This window comes from Dendrobates tinctorius, unplaced genomic scaffold (genome assembly GCF_039654945.1).
Source record: "Dendrobates tinctorius isolate UK_male_01 unplaced genomic scaffold, ASM3965494v1 ptg000014l, whole genome shotgun sequence".
NCBI classification, from domain to species: domain Eukaryota; kingdom Metazoa; phylum Chordata; class Amphibia; order Anura; family Dendrobatidae; genus Dendrobates; species Dendrobates tinctorius.
The window spans coordinates 4650324-4665384 of record NW_027361682.1 but is presented as its reverse complement, the minus strand read 5'-3'; the positions used below and the strand labels follow the sequence as shown (position 1 = coordinate 4665384).

General features: G+C 43.0%; 1 protein-coding gene across 1 annotated transcript in view; it reads right to left on the bottom strand.

Annotated features, from left to right (window-relative positions):
* LOC141070528 (uncharacterized) overlaps positions 1 to 15061 on the bottom strand; it is a 163909-nt gene that overhangs the window by 123751 nt on the left and 25097 nt on the right. The window contains 1 exon segment of the mRNA XM_073559538.1: positions 14627 to 14868. Coding sequence (XP_073415639.1) covers positions 14627 to 14868 — 242 coding nt within the window.

Here is a 15061-nt window from a genome sequence, read left to right as displayed (position 1 = left end):
CAGACACATCTTCAGTGCCCTTCTGTTGGCTTGTTTCCTGGCGAGATGGCTCCAGTGCCTCTGGCTCTTGAGGCGCAGCTGTACTTTTCTACCGAAAAAAACATACAAGGGATTTTCAGAAACACTTGGTGCTCTCACACATTTTTTCAAACACAAACAATAACAACACTGTTTACTTACGATCGCTGGGACAAAGTTTTCTGCAGGAACATCAATTGCTCATAGTGAACATAAGGGGTTCCTCATTTCCCTGACGATCCACTTGGGGTGTTTTGGCTGTTCCGGTAGTCACGGACAAATCTATCCCTTATTGATCTCCAACGGGTATGGACTGCATCGGCTACAACAACATTTACAATATGAAAACAAAAATTAATTTTCTTTAACAATATTTAATGAACTAACATCTATTTCAGACTAGCAATAATTACCTTTTTTTTGAGAGGAGGTGGACTTTTCAAGATAACGAGGATCCAACTCGCAAAATATTTTCTCCCATAATCTCCATTTTTTAATTATATCATTATGCGAGCTGTCTGATCCCATATCGAAGGATTTGCATGCACCAATGCTACTAGAGTCTTATTCTCTATGTCCAAGGGTTCTTCATCAACATCAATGTGTCTTCTTTTTTTGATGGCTGCTTGGACTACTGTATGTAAACAAAAATTTAAAAAAGGGGATTATTGAATGTTCAGATTGCGTTAAATCACATCCCCTACATCACAATATGTTCCAGACCCCTTTTTTTCCAACCATTTTTTACATTTTTAAAACTTTCTGATTTTTAAAAATATTTTGTAATGTTATACTACTATGTTTGTTGGGGGGGTTCCATGTTAATTTGGGTTTTTTTTGTTAATGTAATTAAATGAATGTACTTTGTTATGATACCAAAAAGTTTTTAAAAAGTTTATATTTTGTTGTGTTTTATGTATTTTTGAAACATTTCTGGCTTGTTTCTATACTGATTTTGAGAGAAAAAAATAGAAAGAAAACATGTGTCAAAATATATTCTTTGTGTTCTTTGTGTGATAATTACCACAGTAACAGGAGGTGATACAACACGGCAAGGCTGGTTTTTTTTGGTGGAACCTTCAAATTAAAAAAAAATTGAAGTTACGATTCATGTAGCAATTTATTTATAACAAAGACAAAAATTTTTGGGAAGGTAACTTTTTTGGCTGTTTTTTGGATTGTTTTTTGGGGGGTGGACTGGTTGCCTTCGGCTCTGAAGATTCCTATAATTTTCAATCAAAACATGAACACACATGATTCCCCTCAATACACTTGAGTGCCACACAACATTTTTTAAGGTATGGGTTTTTATAAATGGCATGACTTTACCGAGATTCAGAGGAGGAAGTGGCAGAGACGCTGCTGCGGGTAGATCCCTCAGTATCCGACATCTGTGTACATACAACACCATACATTTAGTACACATACATCGGCTGGCCACTACACACTCAAAAGATGTAAATAGATGAACTTACATTGCCTCAGCTTGGTTACATGGTGCACTCAGTGTAGCTGGCGTTTGCAGACTGCAGAGTGTCTGCTCCAAAATGGCAGAAATCATATTTCCTGTCACATGACCACATGGAAAACCCTCATTAACGCAAATCAACGCATGGTTTAATTAGGACATTTTGCTTGACTTGCGTCTGCCTGCGTTTGCAATAGACTTCTATGGCAAAAAGAACGCTTCCGTTACCTGTGCGTTTGCTGTACCGGACCTGAAAACGCTGCAGTCAGCGTTGGAAGGTGTGTCACAAAATAATGGAATATTGCAAGCGCATGCCAATTTTGACATGCGAAACATTAATGGAAGTCTATGGGCGCTTTAAAATGTCCGTTACAATGCGTTAGGGCTACTTAACGAGTCCGTTAAACGGACTGCCATAGCACAATGTGAACTCAACCTTATTCCAATCCTAACTTTAGCCCCAACCCTAATACTAATGGAAAAATGGAAATAAATACTTTTTTTAATTTTATTATTTTCCCCTAATTAAGGGGTGATAACGGGGGGTTTGATTTACTATTTATAGCGGGTTTTTATGTTTGGCAGCTGTCATACGCTAGAAGACGCATTTTATTGTAAAAATAGTTTTTGCATCACCACATACTGAGAGGTATAATTTTTCCATATTTTGGCCCACCGAGTCATGTAAGATCTTGTTTTTCGCGGGACAAATTGATGTTTTTATTGGTATCATTTTTGGGCACGTGACATTTTTTGATCGCTTTTTATTCCGCTTTTTGGGAGGCAGAATGAACAAAAACCAGCGTTTCATGAATTTCTTTTGGGGGGGGCGTTTACACCGTTCCGCGTGCGGTAAAATTGATAAGGCGGTTTTATTCTTTGGGTCAGTACGATGACAGTGATACCTCATTTATATCATTTTTTTTATGTTTTGGCACTTTTATACAATAAAAACTTTTTAATAGAAAAAAATAATTATTTTTGCATCGCTTTATTCAGAGAGCTATAACTTTTTTATTTTTCCAGTCATTGAGCTATATGGCAGCTTGTTTATTTCGGGACAAGATAAGGTTTTCAGCGGTGCCATGTTTATTTATATCCATCTTTTTGATTGCGTATTATTTCACTTTTTGTTTGGCGATATGATGATAAAGCTTTTTTTGCCTTTTTTGTTTAATGGTGTTCACTAAAGGGGTTAACTAGTGGAACAGTTTTATAAGTCAGGTCTTTATGGACGCGGTGATAGTAAATATGTGTACATTTATAATTTAGATTTTTTTATTCAAATATTGATTTAATGGTAGAATATTGATTTTTTATTATTTTACAATTAAAAAATATTTTTTATTTAATTTTATCTATTACACTGTGTCTCACTATGGGACAGTCATTTTGTGCAGGCTGACCGCTTATATGGCATGCACATCTGCATGCAGCCCCCTCCAATCAATGTCACCATTCTTCAAATGCTAGTTTAATTGACAAAAGCTCACTATTACCCACGTCATAATTTCGCTTTGCCGAAGAAAATGTTTTAGAAAAGAAGATGCATGGACGCCATTTACCAAGGGATGGACCCTGACACAGCACAGCCCCAACTCCTAACTCCGTCACATCAACCTCCACAATAAAGGGCTGGGAAACATTGGGTTGACCAAGTATAGGAGCTGTGGCAAAAACCGCTTTTAAGGTAGGAAAAAGCCCGCAGGGCATCGTCCGACTATTTGGAAAAGTCTGACCCCTTCCTTGCCATGTCAGTAAGGGGTTTCACAATTGCTGAATAATTCTGGATGAATTTCCAGTAAAAATTAGTAAAACCCAAAAAAAGTCTGGCCTTCAAGTTCAAGTTCACAGGACGATCCCAATCAAGGACAGCACGGATCTTCTCCACATCCATCTGAAAACCTTAAGATGACAACAGATACCCCAAAAACAGCACCTCATGGACGGCGACAACACATTTTTCTTGTTTGGCATATAATTTGTTATCTCTTAATATTTGCAGCATCTGTTTAACATGCCCCTGATGTGTCTTCAAATCGGGAGAGTAAACCAAAATATCATCTAGATCAGGGGTGGGCAATTAATTTGCCCAAGGGGCCACTTGAGAAACTGGCACTGCTGTGGAGGGCGGAACCAATTGGCTGAACTTAAAAGGGGCGGTCCAAAACCAAAGGTGTATTTCTTATTAAATGTATATCTATTCAGTGTAATAATCTAATCTCGTTTTCTAAAATACTTCAATGAAAAATTCCCTAACGTATCCTCTACATTCTGACTTCCTGTCTTTTTTTTTTTAAAGTCCCATGACATTTTGTTTGAGATTCACCAGTGCATGCTGAAATACTCAAATTAAGGGGTAATAGCTGTTGTCACTGCTGCAGCCTCTGCACCCTCTCTGAAATTAGGTGCCATCAGTGATGTCTGTTTAGGAGGCTCAGTTAGTCCTGCTCACCTGATAATGCGTCGTACGTGAATTCTGATGCATACTCAGTATGAGTTTTCTGTGCTATACTCCTTTGAATGCCCAGTGACAGTGCGCTCCCTTGCTGGCTTTAAAGATAAGAGATGACCCGGAAGGGACCAGTCCAGTCTCTGAAACAGATGACGCTTCTTTTCTTGGTGGGGAAAGCAGCTGTGGCAGTGACTGCAGCCTCTGCCCCCTATTGATGTCCTGTGTGGGTACCCAAAAATGCACTGGGATTCTTCTACATTGGAAGTAAAGAAAAAAACACAAGCAGACTGGAAGTTAGAGTAGAAAGGGAACTTTAGAAAATTTTTAACTGAAATATATTATAAAAGTGATTAGATTATTGAATTAAATTTAGTATGAAAGTCACTTTTGGTTTCGGTTCACCCTTTAATTCTGCATAATATTAATTTTGTCACTTTATAAAAAGCAGTTGCTTATGTGATGAAGATTTTTTATCCAGAAAAAGACGATTTTTCATCTGTATTTTCATCCGTATGGCATTCATTTTTAGACATCAGGAGTGAATAAATGTTAAAAGATGGAATAAAGTGTCCTGTGTTAGTAATGGTAACGTGTTCGTAAAAATTGGATGCTATACGGATGATTCATGTGGGATCCAATTATTTTATTTTTGCACACCCATAGACTTCAACAGGCGGAACATTGGAAAAAAGTTATTCTCCCACCTCTATTCCACATCACATATGGGGCAGGAGCTGACAGGAGGGGGTGAGAAATCCTTATTGCAGTCTATGGAGTGGATGCGATAAGCCGCAGATCACAAGGGGAGCACTATGGGGGACTTAACCCTTACCTCTCCTGCACAGAACATACAACAGTACAAGCTGGGAGTAAAGAGGGAGGTGTTGTGAGTTCATTTTTCCCTTCATCATTAAGGTCTGATGAACTCCCTCCTCTGGTGAAGGAAGGTAGTGAGACTGATTACCAAACACCTGGGCAGCTAGATGATAACTGGGTGGCTAGAATTGAGGACTGGATATAAGGCTGCCGACGCCCTTCTTCCTGGCTGGTGATTTTCCTGCTGGATTCTTGGAGACCAGTCTGATTCCTGCATCTCAAAGCTGTTTTTCTGCTCTGCTTTGTACTATTCAGTTTTGTTTTGCCTTGTTTTTTGGGAGTTCTGCCATCCCCGGCCGGAGGTGAGCTGAATTCCATTTTTGTCTCTGATCTGTTGATCTTTTGCTCTGTCTTCAGAATATACCTGAGTGCTGATATAGTCTTTTGAAGCCTAGCGACTTCAGGGCCTGTTTTTCCTATCAGTCGGTTGGCTCATTTTGATAGGGTTTTTGCGGATGGCAGACAGCAGCTTTCCTATCCTGTCCTATGTAGTTAGCTTGGGCCCCATCATTTGCTCACCCTATCTTTCTATCTGTGTTAGTGTTTTCATCTTGCTTCACCGTCATTATATGTTGGGGGCTGCCTATTGCTTTGGGGTCTGCTCTGGGGCAGTTTAGTTTTTCCCCTTTCTGTCTTTAGGCTATGTAGCTCTCCGGCTGTGATCGAGGGGTCAAGGGCACCGTAGGAACCCCCCACGGCTACCGCTAGTTGTTGTGGATAGGTTCAGGGGTCTGCAATCCGATAGCTGCCAACCTCTCTGGTTTTTCTGGACTTAGCTGGTATTTTGTTTTTCCCTCCTTCGGTGACTCATCATAACAGGGAGGGTTAACTCTCACAAACAGAGGTGAGAAGGTAGCAGAGTACATGGTGGGGGCAGAAGAGCAGTTTGGGGAGCACATGGAATATCCCATCTGAAGACTGCATGTAGTGGAGGTGAGGTGGGGGCACTTCACTGCTGGACCCCATATTCAGTAGGAATACTCAACCCAAGTGTTTTATCTTCTATCAGCTGCCAGGAAGAGCCAGGGAGATTTAGCGGCTAATTAGCTGCTCTCCCTGAACATAATCTGCAGTCCCACAACTTTCATTTCACAGTGTGAAAGGAGGCAACGCAGGTGCTCTGACCTACTCAGCACAGCAGACACACGATGCTGCCTCCCAGGTGATATCTGGGCTCCACTTAGAAGCTACTTGCCCATTATCTGCAGCAGATGAGTGTTGTAGTCCCTGATCCTCCTCCTGTCCTGACACTCTGCCTCAGTGCCTCCTGCACAGCTCTCTCTGCAAGCCAGGAACTGAGCAGCCCCGCATCTAAAGAGAAGACAAGGGTGGGGCTACAATCGCTTCTGAGAAAGATCAGAATCAAGTCAGTCCCTCTCCGGCCCTCTGACTGTGTTAGCGAGCCGCACGGAAACACTTGGGGCCGGATGTGGCCTGAGGGCCGTAGTTTGCCCAGGCCTGATCTAGATAGACCACCACAAACCTACCCACCAAATGATGGAAAATAGCATTGATGAAATGCTGAAATACTGCAGATGCATTGGTCAGACCAAAAGGCATGACCAGACTTTCGAAATGACCCTCAAGGGTATTGAACGCCGTCTTCCATTCATCCCCCTCTTTGATTCTAACTAGGTTGTAGGCCCCCTTAACCCCTTCCAGACCTTTGACGCCACATAGGCATCATGAAAAGTCATGCCAATACGACCCATGACACCTATGTGGCGTCATGAATTGATTGCCCCCCTGCGGGTCAAGTGACGGGGTGACTGAAAGGTCACCTGACCCGCACACAGAGGACACTTAAGAGTTAACCCCAGGGGGCATGGCTTATCCCCCACATGCCTACGATCGTTCTGATTGGCTGTTAAAAGTGAAACAGCCAATCAGAGAGATTTGTAATATTTCACCAATGAAATTTGGTGAAATATTACAATCCAGCCATGGACGATGCTGCAATAGCATCGGACATGGCTGGACACCGAGACCCGACCCCCCCACACCGATTGGCGGGGGCAATCGCCCCCCGCCACCAACGGACGACGGCGATCGGTAGCCGCCGTCATCATCTGCTCCCTCTCCCCTTCCCTTCGCTCCCTCCCACCTTCCACTCCCCCCTCACCCCCCCCGTTACCTCCGATGTCCTGCCGTGGCTCCCGGGGTCCCACCGTCCTCGATCATAAGCGCCATCTTGGAAAATTTTTCATTTTGATCACTATAAACTCTCACAGTGATCAAAATGAAAAAAAAGTAAATATACCCCCCGTTTATCACCCCCATAGATAGGCACACATAATAAAACAAAAAAAAATATTTTTATTTTTCCATTAGGGTTGGAATTAGGGTTAGAGATAGGGTTAGAAATAGGATTAGGGTTAGAAATAGGGTTAGGGATAGCATTAGGTTTAGAAATAGGGTTAGGGTTAGAAATAGGGTTAGGGTTGGAATTAGGGTTAGGGTTGGGGTTAGGGGTGGGTTGGGATTAGGGCTAGGCTTGTGGTTAGGGTTAGAGTTGGGATTAGGGTTAGGGGTGTGATGGGGTTGGGATTAGGGCTAGGCTTGTGGTTAGGGTTGGGATTAGGGTTAGGGGTGTGTTGGGGTTAGGGGTGTGGTTAGGGTTATGATTAGGGTTGGGTTTTGGTTAGGGGTGTGTTGGTGTTAGAGTTGGAGTTAGAATTGAGTAGTTTCAACTGTTTAGGCACATCACGGGGTCTCGGAACGCGACATGGCGCTCCCTCCATTCCAAACCCCAACCTGTGCCCAAACAGTGGTTTACCCCCACATATGGGGTATCAGCGTACTCAGGAAAAATTTCACAACAACTTTGGGGGTCTAATTTCTCCTGTTACCCTTGGGAAAATTAAAAATTGGGGGCTAAAAAAATGATTTTTGTGGAAAAAAAAATGATTTTTTATTTTCACGGCTCTGCGTTATAAACTTCTGTGAAGCACTTGGGGGTTCAAAGTGCCCACCACACATCTAGATAAGTTCCTTGGGTGGTCTAGTTTCCAAAATGGGGTCACTTGTGGGGAAGCTCCAAAGTTTAGGCACACAGGGACTCTCCAAACGCGACGTGGCAACCGCTAAATATTCCAGCATATTTTCCATTCAAAAAGTCAAATGGCGCTCCTTCCCTTCTGAGCCCTGCCGTGTGCCCAAGCAGTGGTTTATAACCACATATGAGGTATTGGTGTACTCAGGAGAAATTGCCCAACAAATTTTAGGATCCATGTGAAAATGAAAATATTGATGCTAAAAGAAAATTTTTGTTGGAAAAATTAAAATGTCCATTTTTTCCTTCCACATTGCTTTAGTTCCTGTCAAGCACCTGAAGGGTTAATAATCTTCTTGAATGTAGTTTTGAGTAGCTTAAGGGGTGCAGTTTTTAGAATGGTGTCACTTTTGGGTATTTTCTGCCATATAGACCCCTCAAAGTGACTTCAAATGTGAGGTGGTCCCTAAAAAAAGGTTTTGTAAATTTTGTTGTAAAAATGAGAAATCGCTGGTCAACTTTTAACCCTTATAACTTCCTAACAAAAAAAATTTTGTTTCCAAAATTGTGCTGATGTAAAGTAGACATGTGGGAAATGTTATTTATTAACTATTTTTGGTCACATAACTCTCTGGTTTAACAGAATAAAAATTCAAAATGTGAAAATTGCGAAATTTTCAAAATTTTCGCCAAAATTCCGTTTTTTTCACAAATAAACACAAAAATTATCAACCTAAATTTACCACTAACATGAAGCCCAATATGTCACGAAAAAGAAATCTCAGAATCGCTAGGATGCGTTGAAGCGTTCCAGAGTTATTACTTCATAAAGGGACACTGGTTAGAATTGCAAAAAATGGCTAGGTCATTAGGGTCAAAATAGGCTGGGTCATGAAGGGGTTAAATCCAACTTGGAGAAGACATTAGCTCTCACAACCTGGCTGAACAGATCAGGATTCAGAGGAATGGGGTATGGGGCTTGGATGGTAATTTGGTTTAATTTCTGGATATCTAAAAAAGGACATAGACTGCCTTCTTTTTTCTTCACGAAGAAGAAACTTGTAGCCACAGGAGAAGATGAGGGTCTGATGTGTCCCTTCTCCAGACTTTCCACAATTAAATCCTTCATGGCTTGTCGCTCAGGACCAGAAAGATTATACAGTCTTGACTTTGGTAGTTATCCGGGGGTCAGATTAATAGGAAAGTCATATTCACGATGAGGGGGCAAATCCTGACACCCCCTCTCAGAGAAAACGTCCTCAAACACTGACAAAAATGCAGGTAAAGTTTCTGTAGAGACTGTAGAAAGGGAAACATTCAAACAGTTCTCATGGCAGTAATCACCCCACTCAATGATCTCCCTGGCTTGCCAATCCACCAACGGATTATGTTTCACCAACCAAGGAAGACCCAATACAATTAGGATGGGAAGACCAGCCAGGACATAGCAAGGAATTATTTCAGAATGAAGTGACACCACCCTCAGTCTTATATTCTGCACAATCTGAGTGAGAGCTTTCTGTGCAAAGTGGCATTGAGTCAATGGCAAGATGGGAATGGGCTTAGCTAAAGCACAGCAAATCAGCCAGTGAGTTCTTGTAAACTCAGCATCCACCATGCTGACTCCAGTTCCACTGTCACCAAACAGAAATCTCCTTGGTTTTGCTCTCTCCAGCACCACCTCTCCTGCCAGGACAAACTGGGAACTGCAGGTTGATGATAGATACACCCCTTGCTTATTCCACTCTAGACTGCCAAGAGTTAAATGAGTCTCCTTTTGTTTAGGCATCAAAGGACAGGCCCCAATAAAATGTCTCTTTTTTCCCCACACAAAACACTTTTTATTGCAAACATCCCAAGAAATGTACGATGCAGAGGCACCCCTTAACTGTATGGGTTCCTCCACCCTGTCCCATACGGGTTCACCTCTTGACTGCTCCCCTGACAAAGGGGTAATACCCCAAAAAAGAAGCTCTGGAGAAGGTGGTCTTACTCACCTATCCCGAAGGCATCTGTCAATATGTATAGCCAACGACATATCCGCCTCCAAGGACTCAGGGGTTTCATATACCGCCAAGGCATCTTTTAACCTTTCAGTTAGACCCTAAAGAAATTGGCTTCTGAGAGCCGTGTCATTCCACTTAGTATCAGTTGCCCACCTCCAGAATTCGGAGCTATACATCTCTACTGACCAATTCCCCTGCTGTAGGTGACGCAACCTGGACTCAGCCAAGGCGACTCGGTCAGGGTCACCAAAGATAAGGGCTAGGGCCCCCAAAAAATCCCTCCACAGACTGGAGACAAATCGAATCCTGCGGCTAAGAGAAAGCCCAGGAGTGCGGATCTCCCTGTAGTAGAGAGATCACAATACCCACTCATTGCTCTTCATTTCTGGATGAAGTTTAAAATAAAGTTTGCAAGCTTTGTTAAACACAAAAAGACTTGTCTCATCCTCTGGAAAACCAGGTTGAACCGACCTAACTGCAAAGACCCAAACATCAGCAACATGCAGCCGCTTTCGTGGCTGCTGAACCTTATATCGGAGGTCACTCACCTCCAGAGACAGACAGCGTAGCTGCTCTGTCAGCCCTGCGACCGGATCCATACCGAGGGAGAAAAGGAAAAAAAAAAACACACCTGTAAAAACACACACAAAAAAAGTGTCAGGTTTTTTTCCCTTAAATATGCACGGCCGGTGATAATGTCACGCACAGTGTAGGAAAGACTAAGAGCAACATAAAGGGATGTGGGGAAGGGAGCCCGGGAATCGAGACCCCTAGGCAGATATAAAGTCAGCCGGTCTGCCCTGAACGTCCCTATATGTTCTGCACCTATTGCCGAGAAGGAACCTAATCCCTGAGAGTAAGGTAACACCAAAGAGGAAGGTATCTATTATAGCTCCAAGCCTCAACGGGGGAACAGGAAATATCACTGCCAACTCAGAGCAGCAGGCTGGGAGTCTATAAACACCCAGGTCTAGGTGTGTCAATTATAGCTGGAGAAAAGTTGCCACAAGGTCAAAGAGTCAAAGTGTTAAGAAAGTGTCTGCAAAGCCAAACATAAAGACCTTCTGCAGCTAGATGCAATGCGACTGTCTGCAGCTTCTGACAAACCCGTGACACCAACCATTTCAAATCTCTATACACACTTTTAATTGTTCTTAATCAATTTTTTCAGTTTGTGTTAAAATTTTAATAATGGGTGTGTACACTTTTTCCTTACAAGTTTTCTCATGCTCAAGTTTGTGTAAGGTTTGTGCATCACCCCTTTGTAATATTTGCTATGCCCACTTTTTCTAAATTATCACATATTTTGTAACATCCACACCAGGCTATATTCTTGAGAATTGCAAATATGCCAGTTAAGGGCCTATACATTATGCACTCCTGCAGTGCAGTGCCCCCATATATTGTAGCGCCCCCATACATTGTGCCCAGTTTCTGATTCTGGAGACGAACAGCCCGAAAATTGTTAATTTGTCTCTCCCGACTACAAAAATGTCACAAATGTGGCGGCTTACTGTGGATTAGGCACAGTGGGGCTCAGAAGGAGGTATTTAGATTTGTGAAGCAGATTTCACTATTTCATTTGAGGGTGTGGGAGCAGTCACTTATTCTACCAGTAAATATGGGAACCCCCTATATTTCCGGTGACAGATGGCGGATCTGAGTGGGAGCTGGCTTTGTGTGGGATAAGTTAGTCTTTTTATTGTTAATATTTTGTAGTACATAACATTTTTTGGCTGGGATCACATTCTTGTGTTCTATGCTGAGAACTAACAATGGGATTCTGGGTAAATCCCACAAAAATGTAATTCAGACCAAACTCCCAACAGAACCACTAAATATAATGAGGTAGTTGGAGTCACTTTGGATTCAGTTTGGTGTCTATTCCGGTGGTATCCATCTTTTTAGACACAGAACTGTGGCCGACTATGCTAAAAAGATGCCTAAAATGAAGGGATACCGCTTCAACAATAACCAGACGAAGTCCAAAATGACTCCATCTGCCTCATTATAATGTGTGGGTCCATTGGGGTTATTCTGACCTGCAGTTTTGGGGATTTAAACGAAGACCACGACGTAAGCGCCCAGAGGAGAGCAGAGGATAAATGTGAACAGAGCCATATTCCAATTTTTGAAAGGTAGGATAAACAAATTGTAGGGATTGTACGCACTAGGGTGACCGCAAAAAATCGATGTCGGAATTTTGTCCGTCTGGACCCCACAAAACGATTCCCCTTTCCAGATATTGAGATAGCCAAAATTTGAGCTCGATCAAACGACGTTAACCCGTGCCGCTCGTCGCTCAAAGTTTGAAAAAATCCAAATTGAGGTATTTTAAGATTTAGGTATTTTGCATAGTCTGTTAGACTATAAAGAATGTGACAACAACATTGCAGAAATAGCCCTGACCAAATTTTCGAACCATTTGTGGTATTTGAATGCAGAGTTGGTGGGATTATCGTTTTTTGATCCCACCATTACAATGAAAAGTTGTTAATGGCTAATAAATTGCTCAGTAGCACAGATGAACCATCGGAGCACGCTAGGGTTGTAAATCCAAAAGTTAGGAAAGAAAAATTAAAAGAGGTAGGAAGTAACCGACTTTAACGACCTTCTGACAAAAGATGAAGAACAAAAGCAATATGTCCTGCAAGTTGTAAGCAAATGCCGAGCATTATATTCTGACGTTTCAAAAACTACTTTAACAAAAGCTCTAGAATAGATTAGATAACTATGTAAAATTATCAACTCATGTAGGTTAGCGTGCTCTGATGGTTCATCTGTGCTACTGAGCAATTTATTAGCCATTAACAACTTTTCATTGTCTGTAATGGTGGGATCAAAAAACGATAATCCCACCAACTCTGCATTCAAATACCACAAATGGTTCGAAAATTTGGTCAGGGCTATTTCTGCAATGTTGTTGTCACATTCTTTATAGTCTAACAAACTATGCAAAATACCTAAATCTTAAAATACCTCAATTTGGATTTTTTCAAACTTTGAGCGATGAGCGGCACGGGTTAACGTCGTTTGATCGAGCTCAAATTTTGGCTCTCTCAATATCTGGAAAGGGGAATCGTTTTGTGGGGTCCAGACGAACAAGATTCTGACATTTTTTCCCCCCCATATGAGATCCGGTCACCCTAGTACGCACAATTGTGATAGGAGGAAGACAGAAGGCATGTTCCTTATAAAGTCCATATGGGTTTATTTGCTTCTTAAACCCGGAAACACCAACAAAAAGGAAAACAGCCTTTAGAGCAGGCAAAACAAAGCATCAGTGTCCATAGCACAGTCCTCTAGCTCCTCCGAGAGCTATGTGGGAGTTCCTGCTCTCCCAAGACACCAGCAGCCACTAACTCACATGGACAGGTCACATGACCCTGACCTCACACAGGTCCTAGCAGGATTCTGCTCCCTCAGGCCTGTGGGCACACAGGCTGGGGTAATGTCCAGCATTCAGGCTCATTCTGGAGCCACACAGGAAGACTTCTTCCTCTCTGTACACAGACAATGGAGGTCTCCACACCTCCAGGCATAGGCCCTATGCCAAACAACAGCCTCCATTACATAAGCTGTAGCCACACCCACAGGTGAGGTATATGGGTAACCAGACCCACTAATCTCGCATAGTTACCCACAACCCGGACCCATGAGCACTGAACGACATCTTACTGCTCACATGCACTAAATCAAAACACTCCGGGTTGCATCGCAGGAAGCAGCCATCTCTGCGACACATACTTCCCATCGATTACACGGCCATTAGCCTCCTCACATACCCCCCTGTCTAAAGCCGTGGGGCTTGGCACCTTCCATTACCCAACCTGAGACCCTTCTCGGTCACCTTTGATAGTACACCCATCTGTCAAAATTGGGCCGTCACTGAACCTTCTTGGAACAATTTGTCATCTGACTCCGTCACCTCCTCTGGTAGGGTTGCCACTTTGTCGGACCATTCTCTCCCTGACTGCCTCCACTACTTTGTGCGGCCTCGAGACTCCTTTACAGTCAAGCCTACTGTCTGGTCTCACACTGAACCTTTGTCACTACATCCGCTACAGGGTCTCCTGCCTATGCTACTCAGCACGAAGTTAACCGAGGAGTCACTACTTCTAACCCTTCCATTCTTTAGGGAACCCCTTCGTTTCTCCAGACCTCGGGTTGAAAGTGGTCGCCATCTTCTTTCCATTTCCTGCAGCTATTTATTAATCTGCAGTCTGTCAAGTCTTAGTTGCTCTATCTCCTTTAAGTATGCCACCCAATATTCAAGGAACATTCGGATATTCCAAAGGCTTTCCATTGATCCGACAATGACGAATGGAATCATCCCATCTTCACCAGCTACTTGAGCTTCGTCATCAGCCGGAATCCTCACTCTCACCACACCAGATTTATTCACGATTTCCTGCATCACTTTTCCAAGTTTCCCAATGACTTTCCTTGCTAGACTTCAGGGCACTTGAACGATGTCTTCCACAAACTCCAGCCAACTTTGAGCTTTCCTTGCATGCTCCAGACGTCGAGCGGCTTCCTTATTCCTCAACAGGATCATCTGTTTCATGTGGAGGCAGTGTAGGTGCATGTCACTCAGGATAGCCACCCACTTCACTGAGTTCCCTAGTCGACAGTATGACCAACTGCTGAGTGTCTGGCACCCGGCACACACTACACGCTTCTACTGCCTTTCTAAAGGCCTCATGCACAGACTCACTGGCACAAGTTTCCCGCACGTCCTTGGGTACCTCTACCACGCACTTGAAGAGCGAAGTCTCATCCTTTTCATGGACTGACAGCAACTACTTTGCCTTGGAAGTCTCCATCAAGTCATCTGCCACCACTGGGCGATTATCTTGTTCAGCCTTTAGCGCAATCTCTCCCTGTGCATCAACCTCTTCAAGACACCTCACCAAGATGGGCATTTGCAGCTCAGCCCCTTTACCACTCTGGAACTGCTGCTGTAAATCTGTGACCACCATCTCCTTCTCCTGTAGAAGTCCTGTTAATGCTTCTTTGAGCACCTCCATATCTTCCAATATGGCCTGGTTCACTGTTGACATGTTGACAGGTGACCTCTGAGCTCCGAAACTTCCTTCTCCAGCTCATCCACTTGGTGTTCAACCACTTGCCTCAGGACCTTTTCTCGCTCGAGATGGTCTCTGTCTCTTTAAGCATCTCTATTTCATGACCTGTTCACTTTTGGTTAGCATATGTCACACCATAACTTCTTTAATTATGTTTTC